General features: G+C 42.6%; 1 protein-coding gene across 1 annotated transcript in view; it reads left to right on the top strand.

The window, feature by feature from the left end:
• The first annotated feature begins 358 nt into the window (after positions 1–358).
• SLC9A7 (solute carrier family 9 member A7) overlaps positions 359–19,417 on the top strand; it is a 153,736-nt gene continuing 134,677 nt past the window's right edge. The window contains exon 1 of the mRNA XM_082610009.1: positions 359–761. Within this exon, the coding sequence (XP_082466135.1) occupies positions 434–761 (328 nt within the window). The 5' untranslated portion in view covers positions 359–433. The remainder of the gene's footprint in view (positions 762–19,417) is intronic.

Below are 19,417 nucleotides of genomic sequence, written 5' to 3'. Positions count from 1 at the left end.
TGCCAGGCACGGGCGACCTCTGGCGTCCCGTTTACGAAGCGCGGCGGCGAGTGCCCAGGAAGTGGCCCCGCGAGCCCAGACGGCCTGGCCAGGTACGCCGGGACCGGGCGAGGAGCGCAGAAGGCGAGGGGCCAGCGGCCCCGCCCGCAGGCTGGAGGGCGACGGGCGACCCCGCTGGGGAGGCGGCGGGGCGGGCGCGCGCAACCGGGGGCCGGACAGGTGCGCGGGCGGGGGGCGGTGCTTGGGGATCCTGCGCACTGCGCGCGCCCCTCCCCCAGCGCGGCTCCCGGCGCGGCCCCGGCCCCGGCGCGAGCGGGAGGAGGAGCTGCGGCTTCAGCGGCCACTCGGGCAGGTCGGCGGCGCCACGGGAAGCCGCCGACGGCGCGGGCTGCCGGTCCCAGCGCGCAGGAGGCGCGCGGGCGGCGCAGGGGCCATGGAGCCTGGTGACGCGGCACGCCTCGGCCCGGAGCGGGTGGTTCGGGCGCTGCCACCGCGGCTGCTGCTGCTGCCACTGCTCCCGCTGCTGCTGGGTCGGGGGCTACGCGCGGCGGCCTCGGCCTCCTCCTCTGGGGCGGCGGCCGAGGACAGCAGCGCCATGGAGGAGCTCGCCACGGAGAAGGAGGCGGAGGAGAGCCACCGGCAGGACAGCGTGAGCCTGCTCACCTTCATCCTGCTGCTCACGCTCACCATCCTCACCATCTGGCTCTTCAAGCACCGCCGGGTGCGCTTCCTGCACGAGACCGGGCTGGCCATGATCTACGGTGAGCACCCCGTACCCGCGCCCACCGTCCCCGACTCCCCTCGGCCGCCCGGGCTGCTGCGCTCTCCCCCGCCCCCCGTCGCCGCCTTGTGCACCCCCTTCACTTGCCAACGTGTTTCGTTTCTTTTCCGTTTCCCGCTGCGACGGTCTTGGTTCCCAAGGTCAACTGTCTGCATTTTCGGGCTCCCTATTACCATGAAAAAGAATTCCACTCCATTTCGACGTTTCTTCAGGGGGAACCGGGAAAATGAAAGGCACCGGGGTGGCCTGGTTCTGTCCGGTCGGTTCTGTCTCAGCTTCGCCCCCTCTCGCGCCCCCGCCCCAGTTCAGCTCCACAGGGTGTGTGCGGTGGCGGGAGGTGGGTGACCTCCCAGGGACCGCACCGCCCCAGGAAGCAGGCCACCGTGAGGGTGGGGCGAAGGCTGAGCGTTCCTCGGCTTGGGTAGCGGCTGACGGGGCTTGGTGGATGCCGCCGCGTCCATGGTCAGCCTGGGTGGGCGCCCACTTCTGACATCTGTGTTCCCGGATCTCCTGTGAATAAAGTCGAAGCTTGAAGCACTGTGAAAGGTGAGCGTGGTCCAGGACTTAAAAGTGGTGCACCGCCATGGCGGGCCTAGTCGGGGAGATGGGCACGCCTCCCACCCTTATGTCCAGGTGGGAAGTTATACCCAGTTACTTGCCTTCTCTAAGCTAAGAGGGGCTTTCCTATTCCTCAGATTGTGAGAAGGACGCGACTTCGAAGATACATTTGAGGGTGTATGAAGAGGAAAAGTAGTGGTTTTAATTCTGGAGTCAGCCTTCTTTTGTTGTGAAAGGTGGGCTAATGCCACCATCCTGTTCTGGATTCAATGGCACACGGTGTTTTACATGCACAGTGGTCAGCACAAATCTTCCGTTACTACATGGATGTCAGCCACAATCTGAATCATCCCTCTTCCCCCGCCATGCCCCCCTCCGCCCCACCCCCGCCCACCATGACATGACTCCAAACTGGAACCAAGTATTCTCTTTTTGAATTTAATTCAGTGGAGATAAGGCCCGGGTTAGCATCATCATGTGAAATAGATGAGCCCACTTCACGACTGTTCCCAGTAGGGAACATTTGACTTCATCCCTTATACTGGAGGGACCTCTCCACTCAATTTCCATTCAGGGTTCCCTGATAGAGAATGGAAAGCAGACGCCTTAATCTTTAATGTGACAATTACCCTTGGCCCTGGGCCTTGCTTCTCATGGTTCTTGACTGTTGACAACCCAGGCTCATGGCCACCAAGGTTATGAAGTACTATCAGGGAGCCCTCTAGTTTTAAAGAGGTAGTGGCCTAAACAGGTCTTGAATTGAAACAGGACCAGATCTAAAACTGAGTTTGGTTATTGCAAATTATAGGTGTGAACACAAACCTGGCCGTTCTTTAGCTTTGTGGTTTGTGTCAGTCGGTGACGACTGATGCCCAGGCTGCAGGTAAGCTCGAAGTTTTCCTGAGCAGGTAGCAGAGTGGGGAGTTGAAGCATGTTGTCATTTCAGGCGATTGACTCTGCCATAGTGCAAATGAACATTGCCTTTATATGTATATAGATAGCCATGAAAATATTTTTATTTTATAGCCCTTAGATCCAATTCATTAAAGTACAGTGTGAAATGCTTTTAAAAGGTAGATTTGACAGGCTCGTAAATACATGCTCAAGTGCATGGAAATGGGATTTAAAAATGGATTTTCTGAGGAGTACTCCATGTTCTTAGCAGCTCAGTCACCTTTACCTTAAGGCTTGAAAACAACAGTGGAATTTTCCTTTGTGGATATGTACTTTTTAAACCCATCTCAATCTTTTAGTCATTGGGATTGTGCTACCAGTGTACTGTTTCATTTTGTCTTGGGGAAATCTGGTTTAATTGATGATGTTCAGAAAAGGCAGCATCCTCTCATAGCATTCTCTGTAATTTTGTTCTGTGTCTTTGGGTTTTTTAATCTTACTTTGAAATGCACTGAGAAATTTGTTTGTCAATGTGAGATGTCCTAGGTTCTGCCAAATATTAATATTTTGGTGTGGGTTGCCTATAATTGAGAGAAAATATTTCTCTTTTTCTCAGGGATATTTAGTCTTCTGTTTCAAGTCCCCCCCACCCCCAAATCTGAATTCTAAAGTCATTTGACAAGCTAACTAGCCAATATATACTTAGACTATTGGGATAGGGATTCTGATTAAAATTCGGTATGAAAATCTTTGAATACTTACGTGAATGCAGTACAGATTTCAGGACTTCTCTTTCTTAATAGTAAGAAAGCAGATTTCACTTCTTGATATCAATAGAGGAAATGAGTAACTGTCCTGTTGCCTCTGAGTAATAAAGGACAAAAAGATCTAAGGAAACATTTGTTAAGTATCTGCTGTGTGCTGGGTGCACAACTTAATTTATGGAGGTGACCAATTTAACTTTTAAACGTTCGTAAGTTTTCATGAGTGAAAAGAGTTCAGCTGCGAATTTCAACTCTTTACTTTGAAATTAAAAAAAATCTAATTCCTGCCACTTTAAAAATATTTAAGTTGTACTTTGAGAGGGAAGGCTTTAATATTTAAAATAAGTTGTGATATATATATATGACACAATGTATTAATATATAGTAATATATTAAAATGTGATGATATATGTATTTGCTGGTGTAGTTGTAAAATATCTCTGGAAGGACATGCAATAGACTAGTACCATTGGTTTCCTTGTGGGGGAGGAACTAGGTGGGTGGGGCATAGGGGTGGGAGGGAGACATCACTTTATACCCTTTTGTGCTTTCTTTTTAACTTTGGAAGTGGAATCACCTAATAGCATGTCCACGCCTCCATTCTGTGGCATTGTTGTGGCATTTTAAGATGCTCCTCAAATCATCCAGTTTGATGCCCACTTCTCCCTATTCAAATCACATTGTTATCAGTTTTCTGTGATCTTTCAGTTGTTGACTGTACCCATGAAACTTTTGGAACCCTGTGTTTGGAAGGGAGACAAAACAGGGAAAGGGGAAGAGATTTTCCCTCCTCTTCCTCGCTCCTTTTATCCCACTATCCCCCCCAAAGAGTTGATGTTACTTTAGGAGCGGTGTGTACAGATAGATCCCAAAGGACCTAAGGACAAGAAGAGACACTCTGTGAATGCTTAGCATTTAAATTGAAAGGAGTTCCCCTACTCACCAAGGGACAGTTAGAAGCACTCCTCCTCCCTGGCCACTGGTCCAGGCAGCTACAAGGGAAGGTGACCAAAGACTAGACTCTCCAGGGACGTTGAAGGCAGCCCCCAGACCCTGCGATGGGAGCTGCAGGGCAGTGGGTAAGGTGCTTGCCTTTCACCAGTCTAACCTGTTTTGTCAGGGCAGGGAGCTCCCAGCTGTCTGGCTCGGTACGTGATTAAGTGCCATCCTGAAGTTACCGAGCCCCGCATGACTGTGCAGCAGAAACAGCGAGTGTCTGAGGCAGGGAAAGGTGTCATAAACAGACTGTGTCAGTTAATTGTGGTTCTCTCTCGTGTGTACAGTGGTTCCACTTCCCCCATAATGTTTTTGTGACAATTGATATGGGTCCAGAATATCTAACTTTGCCATGCTAGCCCACCACCTGCTTCTGGCTTCCCCCTCCTCCACGCCTGTCAACTTTCCAAGTACATGTTGGTCAGCCCCTCCAGGTTCTGTGGTCCGTGGGCTCATTGTTGTTTTGTTGAAGCTGGATTCCTAAGCACAGGCTGAGGTTGGGTTCAAAGCCAAAGTCTGAAAGAGGAAATATGGCTTTTTGCAGTAGCATGAAATTAACATTTGAGCCTGTGAGCAAACATTTCAGAACAACCCTCTTCCTGGTTAATCCGGAGCCCTTATTTATTTATTTATTTTTAAGAGCCCTTTACTTTGGCCCTAGTTTGGGGAAGCTCTGTATAGTCTCGGTTTGGTACCAGATCCCCTGGGTTCAAATGTTGGCCCTGTTACTTATAAAGCTGTGTAACATTGGGCAAGCTCTCTGAGCCTTAGATTCCTCTTTTCAAAAATGGAGACAATGCCACTCACCTCACAGAATTTTTGTATTATTGTGATATTGTAAAGGTCAAATGCAGTGTCTGGTACTTACTTGGTAAATATTAGTTCTCATTTTCAATTTAGATTTGTGATTCTTTGGCCAGCATTGCTCCTTGAGCAGAGACCTGCTGTAATTTTAAAATGCATTAGGATACAGTTAGTGGGAGTGATGAGAATCATAATTTTTGGTGGGCTATTTGTTAATACTTAGAAAAAAATTTACAGGGTAGCTATTCTACTCTTTTATCCAGCAGTCTCCATTTTTGGACTTTATTTTTCAGAAATACATGCACTAGCATGTTACGTTATATAGATGGCAATATTTGTTGCAGCAGAAACAAGTTGCAGTACTCATTAAGAGGGAACTGGTTAAACTACAGCACATTCCCACTAAGGAATACTATGCAGCTGGGAAAAAGAGGTGTTTTGAGATGTCCTTTTAGGGCAGCTGCCCACATGTAGTGTTGTGGGAAAAAACAAGGCACAGAGCAGTATGTATAGTATCTCATTTATTTTTTTGAAAGTCATATGATGTATATACATAAACATGATGCATATACATTTATATATGATATGTGTGCTCTGGAAGGATGCACAAACTTAGCAGTGGTTATCCTTTGACAGTGGGACCTGTTGTTGGGAGGGAGAGAGGGGAGATGTTACTTTTCCTTTTGTACTCTTCTGAATGGCCTGACATTTCTATAACACTGACACACTACTTTTGCAATGAAAACGTTTAAAAATAAAGCAAACAAAGAATAGATGCATGTATATGTATAACTGAATCACTTTGCTGTACACCCAAAACTAACACAACATTGTTAATCAACTATACTCCAATATAAAATAAAAATTAAAAAAATAAAGCAAACACCTTTTTTGTAGCAAAAATGCATTAGAAATAGGTTATAAGTTGTGTGGTTCGGTAACATTAGTTATTTAAAAGTTAGAAATGGAAGGAAAATGTGTCTTAAAGTTAGAAAAATGACATTTCCTGAAAGCATTTCTTAGAACCTTTTTGGAATGATGTAATTAGAAATCACCATTTCACAGCCCCCAAGGACAGTTGATTTAGACAAGGATTTTCAGTGAATTCCAGAGCCATAGGTGAGAGGTTGTTGGGGAACATGGTACTTGCGTGGTACTGAGTATCACCCCACAGATTACTTACCTATCACAAAGGAAAGAAGGTACCTTTACAGTGGAGAGGTCTGGCAGTCACCATCTTATACTCAAGTCATCAAATTTATCCTTGGTCCTTGTGGAACTATCTGGTATTATATGCCTCCTGATGTGTTGCAAGAGGAAGCATACAGCTTTACCTATGTAGTATTCATCCTCAAAATGTTTCATCTGAATCTAATCCAGGTTTAGGCACATATTCCAGTTTATAGGAAATATAGGGGATAGAGAAATAAGTTATAAAATACCATGTGAAAACGGGCATATCCAAAATATGGGACAGTCTACAAGACAGTTGGTCCTGGTTTCTTCAAAAAGTCTATGTCAAGGGAAACAGAAAGGCGAGATAAGTGACTGAATTGTGTCCTCTAAAAATTCATATGTTGAAGTCCCAATCCCCAATGTGATGGTCTTTGAAAGTGGGGCCATTGGGAGGAGATTAGGTTTAGATGGGGTCATGACGGCGGCGTCTCCATGATGGGATCAGTGCCCTCTCTCTTCTACCATGTGAGGATACAGCAAGAAGGCAGCAACCTACAAGCCAGGAAGAGCATCCTAACCAGACACCGAATCTGCCAGCACCTTGATCTTGGACTTCCCAGCCTCCAGAACTGTGAGAAATAAATGCTGCTTAAGCCACCCAGTCTGTGGTATTTTGTTCTAGCAGCCTGAGCAGACTAAGACGGTGTTCTGAGTTAATGGAGACCAAAGAGACATAACCAAATGTAGCACAGGACAGTTGATTGGCTCCTGGTTTATGAAAATGAGCTATAAAAATGTTTTGGGGACAGTTGGGGATATTTGAATGTGGACTTGGTATTAGATGATTAGGAAATTACTGTTATTTTCTTAGGTGTGATAATTAAGGTTATTTATATAGGAGAATGTACTTATTTGGAGATGTAGGCTGAAGTATTTAGGGGTGAAGTGTATGAGTCCTAACGTATGCAACTTTCGAAAAGTTCAGTCGAAAAAAATTGCATGAGATGATGTTAGGCTTACATGACTTTTTTTCATTTCAGTTTTTTGGTTTGATTTTTAGGTTCACATGTCTTTTGAAAAACTGCCTCTGTTCCACTTAGAAGAGAGTATATGTTAGGAGACTTTTCTCTTTCGGTTAAATCATGCTCCCTGTCTTTCTTTTTTTTTTTTTTTTTTTTTGCGGTACGCGGGCCTCTCACTGTTGTGGCCTCTCCCATTGTGGAGCAGGCTCCGGACGTGCAGGCTTAACGGCCATGGCTCATGGGCCCAGCCGCTCCGTGGCGGACCGGGGCACAAACCCGTGTCCTCTGCATCGGCAGGCGGACTCTCAACCACTGCGCCACCAGGAAAGCCCATGCTCCTTCTCTTTTAATCAATGTGAATATTTGTATTAGGGTAATGCTAGCTGTTATAATAGACCAACCCCAAATTTCCATGGCCTAACTAGAGAAAAGTTCATTTTTTACTCATGTAATGGGCCAGTGCAAGGGTCTGGCAGGTGGCTCTCCATGTGGTGATTCAGGGACCAGTTGTCTTCCATCTTGTGGCTTCCCCATCCCTTGGGGCTTTGGAATCCTCTCTCCAGCCAACGAATGAGGCAAGAAAAAGAAGATCATATGGGGAAGCCTTACACACTAAGCCTGGAAGTGTTGCACATGGCTTTGCTGCTTCTGTTGGACAGAATTTGGTCACGAGGCCACATCTAACTGGAAGGGAGGCAGGGAAATATCGTCTAGTTGGAGTAAGAGGAACAGGTTTGGAAAGCAGCTAGCCTATCTCTGATGAAGTATTTGATGAGTACTTTGTAATACATAATCCAGAAAAGAGAAGTAGGAGGATTTGCATGCATATTTCTTGTTGTTGTCAGCTGTTGATCAACTAAATTTTGTATTTTAAGTGATCCAGTTTGAAGAGGGCATTCATCTTCAGTTTATGAAGTTGTTTCAATAGACCTATCAGCATTACCTGGGAGCTTGTTAAAAATAGCATGTCTGGCCCCAGACTGACTGAGAATGTCTCAGTGGGGCCCAGAAATCTGTCATTCAATACACTACCAAGGTTTTTTTCTTTTAAATACTGAAGTTTGAAACTCGCTGCTATAGAATATTTAAGTTTTCACCCTTTAAATACATTCACTATGTTGCTTGTAATTAAATAAATGCAGGAAAAATAGCAACTGTTTATTGAGCACCTGCTATAATAGTCAAGCACCATATTAAGTATTTTGCATACTTTAAGCCATTTAACCTTCACATCAAATGTATGAAGACCGTATTATTGGCCCCATTCTGTGAGATGAAGAAATTGAAAGTTAGGCTTAGTACCTCATTTGTTTAGAGTCACATGTTTGAGATTGGTAAATGGGGATCTATTAAAGGATGAGATCAATAGGTTGAGGATGTGTTTAGCCAGGATAGAGCAGAACCTGGATCGTGCCCTGATTATCTGGTTCCAGGAGGTCTTTGAGGGAAATCCATGCCCAGAGTATAAAACAAAGCAAAGTGACCCTTTATTATTACCTGGGGCTTTGTCTCCAAACTCCAGTGTACAGCTGCAAGGGGTGAGGCTGGCCAGTTTGGAAGAATCAATTTTCCTATGCTAGATCTGTCTGGGGCCCTTGAATACAAGTAAACCCAAGATACCTGCTCATTTGTTCCCCAAAGGCCACATTCCAGGTGTTACTCCATTGATATGTGTTATGGACTGAACATTTGTGGCCTCTCAAAAATCATATATTGAAGTCCTAACTCCCAGTGTGATGATTTGGGACATTTGGCCTTTGGGAAGTAATTAGGTCATGAAGGTGGAGCCCTCATGAATGGGATTAGTGCCCTTAAAAAGAGGCCCCAGAGAACTCTCCACCATGTGAGGATACAATGAGAAGGCGTCAGTGTACAATCCAGAAGAGGACTCTCATCAGAACCCGAACATACTGGTACCCTGATCTTGGACTTCAGCCTCCAGAACTGGGAGAAATAAATTTCTCTGGTTTATAGGCTGCACAGTCTATGGTACTTTGTTATAGCAGCCTGAACTAAGACAGTATGACAGAAGTCTCCCAGTGTTATGGAGGAATGTTGTCAAGCGATGATCAGAGTGGCTGCACTAGGCCTTCTCAGGTGGGAGCAGTTGCTTAAAAGTTTTCTCATCTCTAGACATCGCTATCACAGAGGTGGGGAAGCGGGTAGAACTGGGTCTGTCAAGCGCTCGGGTCTCTCTGCTCTTACTGTGCTAGTTGTCACAGGTATATCATAGTCTCCTGGAGAGATTTTCCAAAGCACAATACATGAGAAAGAAGCCTAGTGCAGGCAGGAATGTCTCTTTTGTTTGCTCTGTCTCTGCCCCAAGAACAGTGCCTAACCCATAGTAGGTGCTATGGGAATAGTTGTTTAATGGATTCTACTTTGTCTAACAAAAAATGAGATGCTGTAATACTGCTTAGCATTAAAGGTCCTTCCTTCAAGTTGTTGTGCCCCGGATTCACACTAAGAGTGAAGTTTCTGAGAAGGAAACCTTTGTGAAAACATCTGCTTGAATCACAGCGAACTGTTTAAGAAAGGAGAATGAAGGGATAGGTGAGTATGTGTTTGCAGAAAATTGTATATTTAGCTAATAAGCCACATGGTGGGTTTTTCTTTCTTTTTTTATTGTGGTAAAATATATATAACATAAAATGTCATTTAAATTATTTTAACTGTATAATTCACTAGCATTAATAACGTTCATAAAATTGTGTGACCATCACCACTATTCCCAAAAGTTTTTCATCACCCCAAATAGAAACCTTGTACTCATTAAATAATAATGCCCCATTCCTCCCTCACCCTAGCCCCTGATAACCTTTAATCTACTTTCTGTCTCTATGAATTTGCCTATTCTAGAGATTTCATATAAGTGTATTCATACAATATTTGATCTGTTTCACTTAAAATAATATTTTCAAGGTTCATCCATGTTGTAGCAGGTACATGAACTTCATTCCTTTCTATGGCTGAATAGTATCCCATTGTATATATACGCTACATTTTGTGTATCCAGCCATCAGTTCAGGGACACCTGGGTTGTTTCCACCTTTTGGCTATTGGTGGTATAATACTGCTATGAACATTTGCATACAAGTGTCTGTTTGAGTTTCTGTTTTCAGTTCTTTTGAGTATATACCTAGAAGTGGAATTCCTGGGTCGTAGGGTAAGTCTGTGTTTAAATTTTTGAGGAACCACTAAACTGTTTTCCAAAGTGGCTGCAGTATTTTACGTTACCACCACAATGCACAAGGGTTCCAATATCGCCACATCCTTTCCTACTTATTTTCTGTTTTTTTTTAATAGTCACCCTAGTAGTTGTGAAGTGGTAGTTTATTATGGGTTTGATTGATGCTTCCCTAAGGACTAATGATGTTGAGCATCTTTTCATGTGCTCGTTGGCCATTTGTATATCTTCTTTGGAGAAATGTTCATTCAAGCCTCTGTCTATTTAAAAAGTTTGGTTATTTTTTGTTGTTGAGTTGTAGTTCTCTACATACTCTGGATATTATTCTCTTATCAGATATATGATTTGTAAATATTTCTCCTATCCATTGGGTTGCCTTTTCACTCTATGATAGTGTCCTTTGATGTGCAAAAGTTTTAATTTTGATGAAGTTCAGTTTATCTATTTTTTCTTTTGTTCCTGTGCTTTTGGTATCGTATTCATTGCAAAATCCAGTGCCATGAAGCTTTCCTCCTATATTTTCTCCCAAGAGTTTTATAGTTTTAGCTTTTATTTATTTATTTATTTATTTGGCCATACCATGTGGCTTACAAGATCTTAGTTCCCTGACCAGGGATCAAACCTGGCCCTGGCAGTGAAAGTGCCGAGCCCTAACCACTGGACCACCAGGGAATTCCCTGTTTTAACTTCTAAATTTAGATCTTTGATCGGTTTTTAGTTAATTTTTGTATATGGTGTTATTTTCTTAATTTCCTTTTTGGATTGTTCATTACTAATATATAGAAGTATGACTGATTTTTTTTTGGTATTGATTTTATATCCTGCAGCTTTGTTGAATTTGTTTATTATCTCTAACAGTGTGTGTGTGTGTGTGTGTGTGTGTGTGTGTCCTTTAGGGTTTTATGTGTGTAAGATCATGTCATCTGCCAATGGAGATAGTTTTACTTCTTCCTTTCCAATTTGGATGCCTTTTATTTCCCATTCTCGCCTAATTGCTCTGGTTAGAACATCCAGTACTATGTTGAATAGAAGTGGTGAAAGCAGGCATCTTTGTCTTGTTCTTGATTTTAGGGGAAAAGGTTTAAGTCTTTCATCATTGAGTATGATGTTAGATGTGTTTTCTTCACATATGACCTTTATCATATTGAAAATTCCTTTTTATTTCTAGTTTATTGGGTGTTTTATAATGAAAAGGTGTTAGATTTGTCAAATGCTTTTTCTGCATCAATTGAGGTGATGATGTGGGTTTTTCTCTTCATTCTATTAATGTGGTATATTACATTGATTGACTTTCATATATTGAGCCACCTTTGCATTCCTGGGATAAATTACATTGGGTCATGGGGTATAATTCTTTTAATATGCTGCTGAATTCTGTTTACTAGTATTTTGTTGAGGATATTTGCATCTGTATTCATAGGGACTGTTGGTCTGTAGCTGTCCTTGTCATGTGTTTGTCTGGCTTTGGCATCAGGGTAATGCTGGCCTCCTAGAGTCAGGAAATGTTCACTCTTTTTCAACTTTTGGGAAGTTTGAGAAGAATTGGTGTTAGTTTTTCTTTAAATGTTTGGTAGAATTCAACAGTGAAGCCATGTGGTTCTGAGCTTTTCTTTTTGGGGAGGTTTTTGATTATTGATTCAATCTCCTTGTTATAGATCTATTCAGATTTTCTATTTCGAGTCAGTTTTTGATAGTTTGTGTCTTTCTAGGAATGTGTTCATTTCCTCCTGAGGGGCTCAACAGTATATTTGAGCAGGCAGAAGAAAGAAGTAGCAGTTTAGGTTTATACTCAACAAATCTTTTCTCATCACTCTTCTCCATATCTACCTCTGTAACACATTTTAGGTAAAGACACGTTGACCTCAAATTATCTTAGGTTATTAAAACAGTTGATTCACAGATTACTTTGTTTTGAGTGTAGAACTAACTAGGTGTAGCAGAGACTCCAGTTACCTCCCAATATCCATTCTCCCTTTCATCTTTCTAATGGAACCCTGAGTTTAGCTCAGCATATTTCTGTGCAATGAAAGCACTGCATTTCCTGGCCTCTCTTGCAGTTAGGTATGGTCATATGACCAAGTTCTGGCTTAAAGACTAGAAGAAATGTTGTGTGGGGTTAGTGCAAAGTATCCTTAAAAGGAAGGGAGCATGCCCTTCTTCTGCCATGCCTTCTGTTATCTTGAATGTGGATGTTATGGCTAGATCTCCAGCAGTCATGTTGGATCAAGAGGTAACCTTGGGAATGGAAGGCATTTCTGGCAATACAGTTAGATGGAGCTGAGGTCTCTGATAGCATAGAGCTGCCATGCCAGGCTTGGACTACATACTTTTGGACTCCTTGTAAGTGAGAGAGAAATAGGTCTTTGTTTTTTGCTGCTGAACCTAATTGTAACATTTACACCAGGCTCTGAGTTCCACTTGGAACTCGGGTGTCACATATGAGGCTCTTTCAAGGGCCTAATGCAGATGTTCAAGACTACAGTGGATATGGCACTGCTTGGGATTCTAGGAGAGGCTAAAGGGTAGGCAGTACAGATCCAAAAAAAGGGTTTGAGGAAAGGGTTAAGATTTAAAGTACCTGTTTTGGGCATTTGACGATCACCCACCCATTTGGTGATTTGCTAGAAAGACTCATGGGATTTAGAGACATTTGTAGTCACCGCTATGGTTTGTTACAGTGAAAGGATACACAGCAGGATCAGCAAGGGAAAAAGACATAATGGGTGGAGTCTGGAAGAGTCTAGATGTGGGCTTCCAAAGGGGTGGGGTTTCACAGAACAAGCTGCTTCCTCCGGCAATTAAATACAGCAGTGCCTGCACAGTGTTTCTGCCTAGGGAAGCTTGCTCAAGGCTCGGAGTCTTTTTGTTTTTTTTTTGTTTTTTTTAATTGGGGACTGATTAGGTACTGTTACTGAAATTTCTGATTCCCAGAAGAAAGCAGGTGTTCTCTATGAATTACATTTGCAGAAGCTATCTAGCAAGGCTGGTATGGCCATATTCAGCATTCCAGGCACATAAAACAACCTTATCAATTAGTAGCATAGGGGATATTTTACAGGCCAAGTTCCTATTGCATGGATCAGTCATACAAGCAGGGCCTCCTAGAAATAGCAACATCAGGCCTATTATGTTAACTTTTTCCTGTGTTATCAATTGACCGTTAGCTTTTTGTGTTCCTGGGGGTTCTTTGGTTTCAAGACACTTTTTTTTTTTTTGGCCACGCCTCGTGGCATTCAGGATCTTAGTTTCCCGACCAGGAATCAAACCCGTGCCCCCTGCACTGGAAGCGTGGAGTCTTAATCACTGGACCACCAGGGAAGTCCCACTTTTATTTTTAAAATCTTTACTTTTTTAGATTTATTAATTTTATTTGAAAAATTATCATAAGTAATATTGACTTTTGACATACAGTTTTATGAATTTTACAATATATATAGATATGTGTAACCATCACCACAATTGAGGTGAATATTAGTTCCTTCACCCTAAAAAACCCATGTTACCACCCTACTGACAACCACTGATCTGTTCTCCATCACTCTTGTTTTGTCTTTTCAAATGTCAACATAAATGGGATCTTTCAGTATGTAACCTTCTGGGATTAGCTTTTTTACTCAGCATAAGGCCTTTGAGATTTATCCATGTTGTTACGTGACTATAATTAGTTCATTTTTATTGCTTCCATTTTATGGATATACCATAGTTTATTTGTTTGCAAGTTGAGGGACATTTAGGTTGTTTCCAGTTTTTTTGTGATTATGAATAGAGCTACTATAAATATTAGTATACAGGTTTTTGTGTGAATGTAAGTTTCCATTTTTCTATGGTAAATACCCAGGAGTGGGACTGATGGGTCATAGGGTAAGCATATGTTTAACTTTATAAGGAAACTGCCAAACTGTTTTCTGGAGTAGCTGTACATTCCAGCTAGCAATGTGTAAGCGTTCCAGTTGCTCCACATTCTCTTCAGCACTTAGTATTGTTAGTATTTTTAATTTTAGCCATTCTAATAAATGTGTAGTGGTATCTCATCGTGGTTTTAATTTGCATTTCCCTGATGCTGAACATCTTTTCATCTGCTTATTTGCCATTCACATATTCTTTTTGGTGAAGTGACTGTTCAAATCTTTTGCCCATTTTCTAATTGTATTGTTTTCTTTGAATTTTGAAAGTTTTTTATATATTCTGGAATCAAGTTTTTGTTGGATATGTAATATGAAATACATATATATTTTTTTGGTGGGGGGGGCACACCACGCAGCTTGCAGGATCTTAGTTCCCCGACCAGGGATTGAACCCGGGCCCTTGGTAGTGAAAGTGCAGAGTTCTAACCACTGGACTGCCAGGGAATTCCCTCAATTGCCCATATCTGTATGGATGTTTTTCTGGACCTTCTCCTGTGTTCCACTGACACCTGTGTCTAGCTTTGTGCCAGTTCTATACTGTCTTGCTTGCTGCCGCTTTGTAGTACATCTTAAAATTGGGTAGTGTGAGTCCTCCAATTTTATTCTTTTACAAAATTGCTTTAGCTCAAATCTTCTATATTCTTAATGATTTCCTATGTAGATCTATCAATTATTCACCACAATTTTAGGGCATTTTTATCACTCCCTCCCCCAAAGAAACCCTGTATTCATAGTCCTTTCAGGTTATTCTTTCCCCTCATATGCATATGTTGATCTCTTCTGAATACCTGAGGTAGAGACCCCCTGTGGATCTCCAGGATTCTTTCTCTCTTTAGGTCTCCTTTCTGGTACTCAGTCCTGAGAACTTTAGCTGCTTTTGTATCCAGAATCCCAGCATTGTCAGTTTCAGGAGTTGGCTAGACTTTGTCTCTGTTTCCCCTCCCTGTTTTGTGGCTTGGAAACGCTCTTAACGCAGTAAGCTGGAGCAATCAAGGGCTTACCTCATTTCCCCCCATCTCTCAGGGATCACTCTTCTTCATTGCCTGATGTCCAGTGTCTTGAAAACCATTATTTCATGTATTTATGTTTGTTTTTGTTTCAGGCATGAAGATAATTCCAGTCCCTCTTTCTCTTTCTTGTCTGGAAGTGGAAGCCTTAATTCCATGAAGGAGTTTTGGTCTTCCTTTTTTGTCATGGTAACCCCCATACAGACTCTTTTTGTTTTATTTTTCTTGAACTGTGGACTTCATGTGTGTGTCCGTGTTTTTACGCAGTTATGCATTTTTATATACACATAGACACACATTTAAAACAAGCCTACCGTGGATGATCTTATTCTAGTCTAGGAATCTGTTGGCTACTGTACATTTTTGCTGTTGAGAGAACTGGGGAAGGAAACAGTTGCATTCATTAACAGAGTAGGCTATGAATGGACCAGAGTGATTCTCTTCAGTGACATGAATGAGAGAATTGTCTCTTTTCAATGGCAGTGTTGTGCAGAGTGTTTATGATGGCACTGGAGAGAGACACAAACAAGATGGTAATACTGTAGTGTTGCCTGAAAGAAAAATGCACGACGTGAAAGTTGTGAGTTAAGTTTTATTCGGGAACTTTAGCCTGAGAGACAACCTCTCAGATAGCTCTGAGGAACTGCTACTAAGAGGTAATGGAGGAGCTAGAATATGTATGAACTGGTGGGCGACTGCAGTGGCTAATGGCTTGATCCTTGCAGAATTGGAATGGCAGGCAACATTTTTTTTTCTTTGCAGTAGTGATTTTTATTCATTGTGGGGAAATCTGGTAAAGAGTGAAGCTCTGATGTGGCAGATGAAGTCCCAATCCCAGTCCACTCAGGAAAAAAGAGGCAAGTAGTACAGTAGGAGACAACTGTGAACCAAGGCATTGGAAGAGCTGAGAAGCCAACCAGCGTGCATTGAAACGACCTAGAGATAAGGAACAGCAGGAAGCCACTGTCACCCCTGGGGCGGACATAGGGAGAAGGTGGTGTTACCAGAGCCCGGGAGTGAGGTCACCTGAGATACCCTGACTTCATTCCTCTCACCCTCTAGTCTCTTATCAGTGCCACCCATTGGATTAATTTAACTGGAAGCCACTTGCAAGGGGGCCTGGAAAAGTAGTTTACGGGAGTCCCCCCTCTTTTCCCGTCCCCTGCAACACATAGCAGAGCAGCAAAGGGCAGAAAGTGGATCTGAGGGCACATCAGCTCAGGACTGGTGTGAAGGTCCTTCCTCAGATTGAATGCCCATTCTGATATGCAGTATGTCCAATACCTAGATATGGTCCAGAAGGGAGGAGGGAAGCTGCATGGTCAGGATCAAAAGAGCCAGTATTCCTATCAGCAGTCTGGGGGAAAGGAAGCTAGGTGTTGAGGCACAAGCTACATTTGCTATGATAATATCTGCTTAAAGGATGAGATGAGGTAATTATGATAAACAGTTGTTCACATTTGAAATGTTAAGTTTATGCATTAACAAACCCCATATCAGCTATTTTTTAAGCTTATCTACTGATGCTGTTTGATTGAGTTATTATATATTATTTAGGGAGAGGAAGTGGTGGTAGATATGAGGAGAGACAGGAGGACCCTTTTTATTTTCTTTTAATTTTTATTTTTTATTTGGCCGTGCCACGCAGCTTGCAGGATCTTAGTTCCCTGACCAGGGATTGAACCTGGGCCACGGCAGTGAAAGTGCCAAGTCCTAACCACTGAACTACCAGGGAATTCCCAATAAGTTCTTTTTTTTTTTTTTTTTTTTTGCGATACGCAGGTCTCTCACTGTTGTGGCCTCTCCCGTTGCAGAGCACAGGCTCCGGACGTGCAGGCTCAGTGGCCATGGCTCACAGTCCCAGCCTCTCTGCGGCATGTGGGATCTTCCCGGACCGGGGCACGAACCCGTGTCCCCTGCATCGGCAGGCAGACTCTCAACCACTGCGCCCCCAGGGAAGCCCAGTTCTTTTTAAAATTGAAATTATTGCAACCCAGGCAAGAATATCAGTTATTTCAAACTGATCAGGATCCTTGATTGGGTATTAACACTATAAGAATATCCAGTCTGTGGGATTAACAAAATGTTCAGCGAATTGTTAGTACATTATACTTTGCTTGACACAGTCTTTTAATATTTCAAATATCTAGACTTTGTGGGAAAAGGCTGCATATAAGATATAACTACACTTGTAAAACTAATCAACAGCCTTCTGGTTTCAGCTCAGAGATGTGGACTGTAGAGTTCCCATCCTTAGAACAAGAAAAAAGCTGGACAAATTGCAAATTAATGACTTTTCTTGAGCCCAGTGGAAAACTAAGGTTTCCGGGCTTACACCTAACCCCAAATCAGGAGAAATGCAGGTGCCACTGCAGGGAGAAATAGCACGTGAGCATTTGCTTACCTGGGATAGACACTGCCAGTGTCATATAAGCCAATAAGATTAAATTGTTAATGAATTACTAAAGGTTGGGGGCCATAGATATAGAAGGTTCTGTCTTGCAGACTTTTCCTTCAGAATCCCCACCAGGTGCTCACAGGGAAGATCAGGGAGACTCCTGAGAAAGTGTCCCCCATGTGCTGGCTAGGATAGCAGAACAGCTGCCACTGCCAAAATCTGCCTAGACATGTCTCCTCATCTCCCAAAGGAACAAAAGTCTTAATCTGCAGGAAGAAGGGGAACAAAGACTGGTAGAAACCCACTGCATCTGGGAAAGAACAGGAAAAACAAAGAAGCTCTACTCTTAGGGAAGGAAAGGAATACCATAATTCTGGGCACAGAATTTTGCTTGGAGGAGGATCACATGCTTATGGAGGCCACAACCCCAAGACCCAGGGCCACAGTACTTATCTAATATTGATGATTGACCGGAACAGAAGAGACTGCCCCCATCTCCCACCTCCCCACTACCAAGCTAACAAGCATTAAGTAAACATAGCAATAGAACTGATAAAATGGAATCATAAAAAATACTAAATAAAACCTAGAGAAAGCAGAAAGAGAGGAAAAAAAGAAATGAAGAACAAATGGAACAAATAAAAAACAGCTAACAAGATAGATTTTAACCCTACCATATCAGTAATCACTTTAAATGTGAAAATGTGAATGGTCTAAAAGAGATCGTCAGATTGGATTTTTAAAAAAGACATAACATGTATGCTGTTTACAAGAAACCCACTTTAATTAATTAATTAATTTTGGCCGCACAGGGTCTTAGTTGCGGCACTCAGGATCTTTGTTGTGGCATGCGGGATCTTTTTTAGTTGCGGCATGCAGACTCCTTAGTTGCTGCATGCATGCAGGATCTAGTTCCCCGACTAGGGATCGAACCCAGGCTCCCCCTGCATTGGGAGCTTGGAGTCTTACCCACTGGACCACCAGGGAAGTCCTGAAACCCACTTTAAATATAAAGACATAGATTCAAAGTAAAAGGAAGGATAAAGATACACCATGCAAATGCTAAACGAAAGAAAGCTGAAGTAGCTAGGTTAATCTCAAATAAAGTAGACTTTGTAACAAGGAAGATTAGGGACTTGAATTTTATCTGAAAAATCATTTCACCTTTTTCATATAATATAACATAATTGCAGGAATGATATCCCATCACCTTTGCCATATTCTTTTGGTTAGAAGCAAGGTAGAAGTCCTACCCACCCAAAACATAGGTAGTCCTCACTTTGCATCAGTCTGATATTGTAGGAATTTCAGTTACCATGGTTTAGTTAAGTAACATCAGTCCCTAACAACACAGTTCAAATTTCTGTTACCATGGTATATTAACTGTGATTAACTGCACAAAGTTCAGACTTTCCTGCTAGCTCTTTGTATTACATAAATAACAAATGGACATCAAGATGAGTGACCAGTCTTTCAAAGTCTGTCCATGCTCACTGCCCACCTGTTATTCAGTTCACACACAGACAGCAAAGCATGCAGTTGGGTTGCCTCCTTGTCTCCCAGTGATAAATCCATATGACATTTTACAAAAATGGGTAGCTGAAAGAGGGAATTGGCCAACAAAGATGAAAGTGCAGCAGAGAAATGAAAAGTAACAACACTGAAATTTGTATCAAACATAAATTGAATAATAGAAGAAAGGGCTGATAGCAGAAATGTTGACACTGCCACCATTCGAGAAACTCTAAATATACAGCCAGATGAACTTAGTGAAGAACTTACTGATGTAAATGAGCAAAGTGGTTGTGATGAAAAGGATGACGATCCAGAGGAAGTGATGCCAGCAAAAGCTCTTCATATTGAAGGAGCTGTTGGAGAGATTTCAAGACATGGAAAGTGCTAAGGCTATAATGTGAAAGCTGATC

Source organism: Mesoplodon mirus (assembly GCF_964341445.2).
Source record: "Mesoplodon mirus genome assembly, chromosome: X".
In the NCBI taxonomy this organism is placed as follows: domain Eukaryota; kingdom Metazoa; phylum Chordata; class Mammalia; order Artiodactyla; family Ziphiidae; genus Mesoplodon; species Mesoplodon mirus.
Note: the sequence above shows the minus strand (reverse complement) of the source record. Positions and strands in the feature narration are given on the sequence as shown.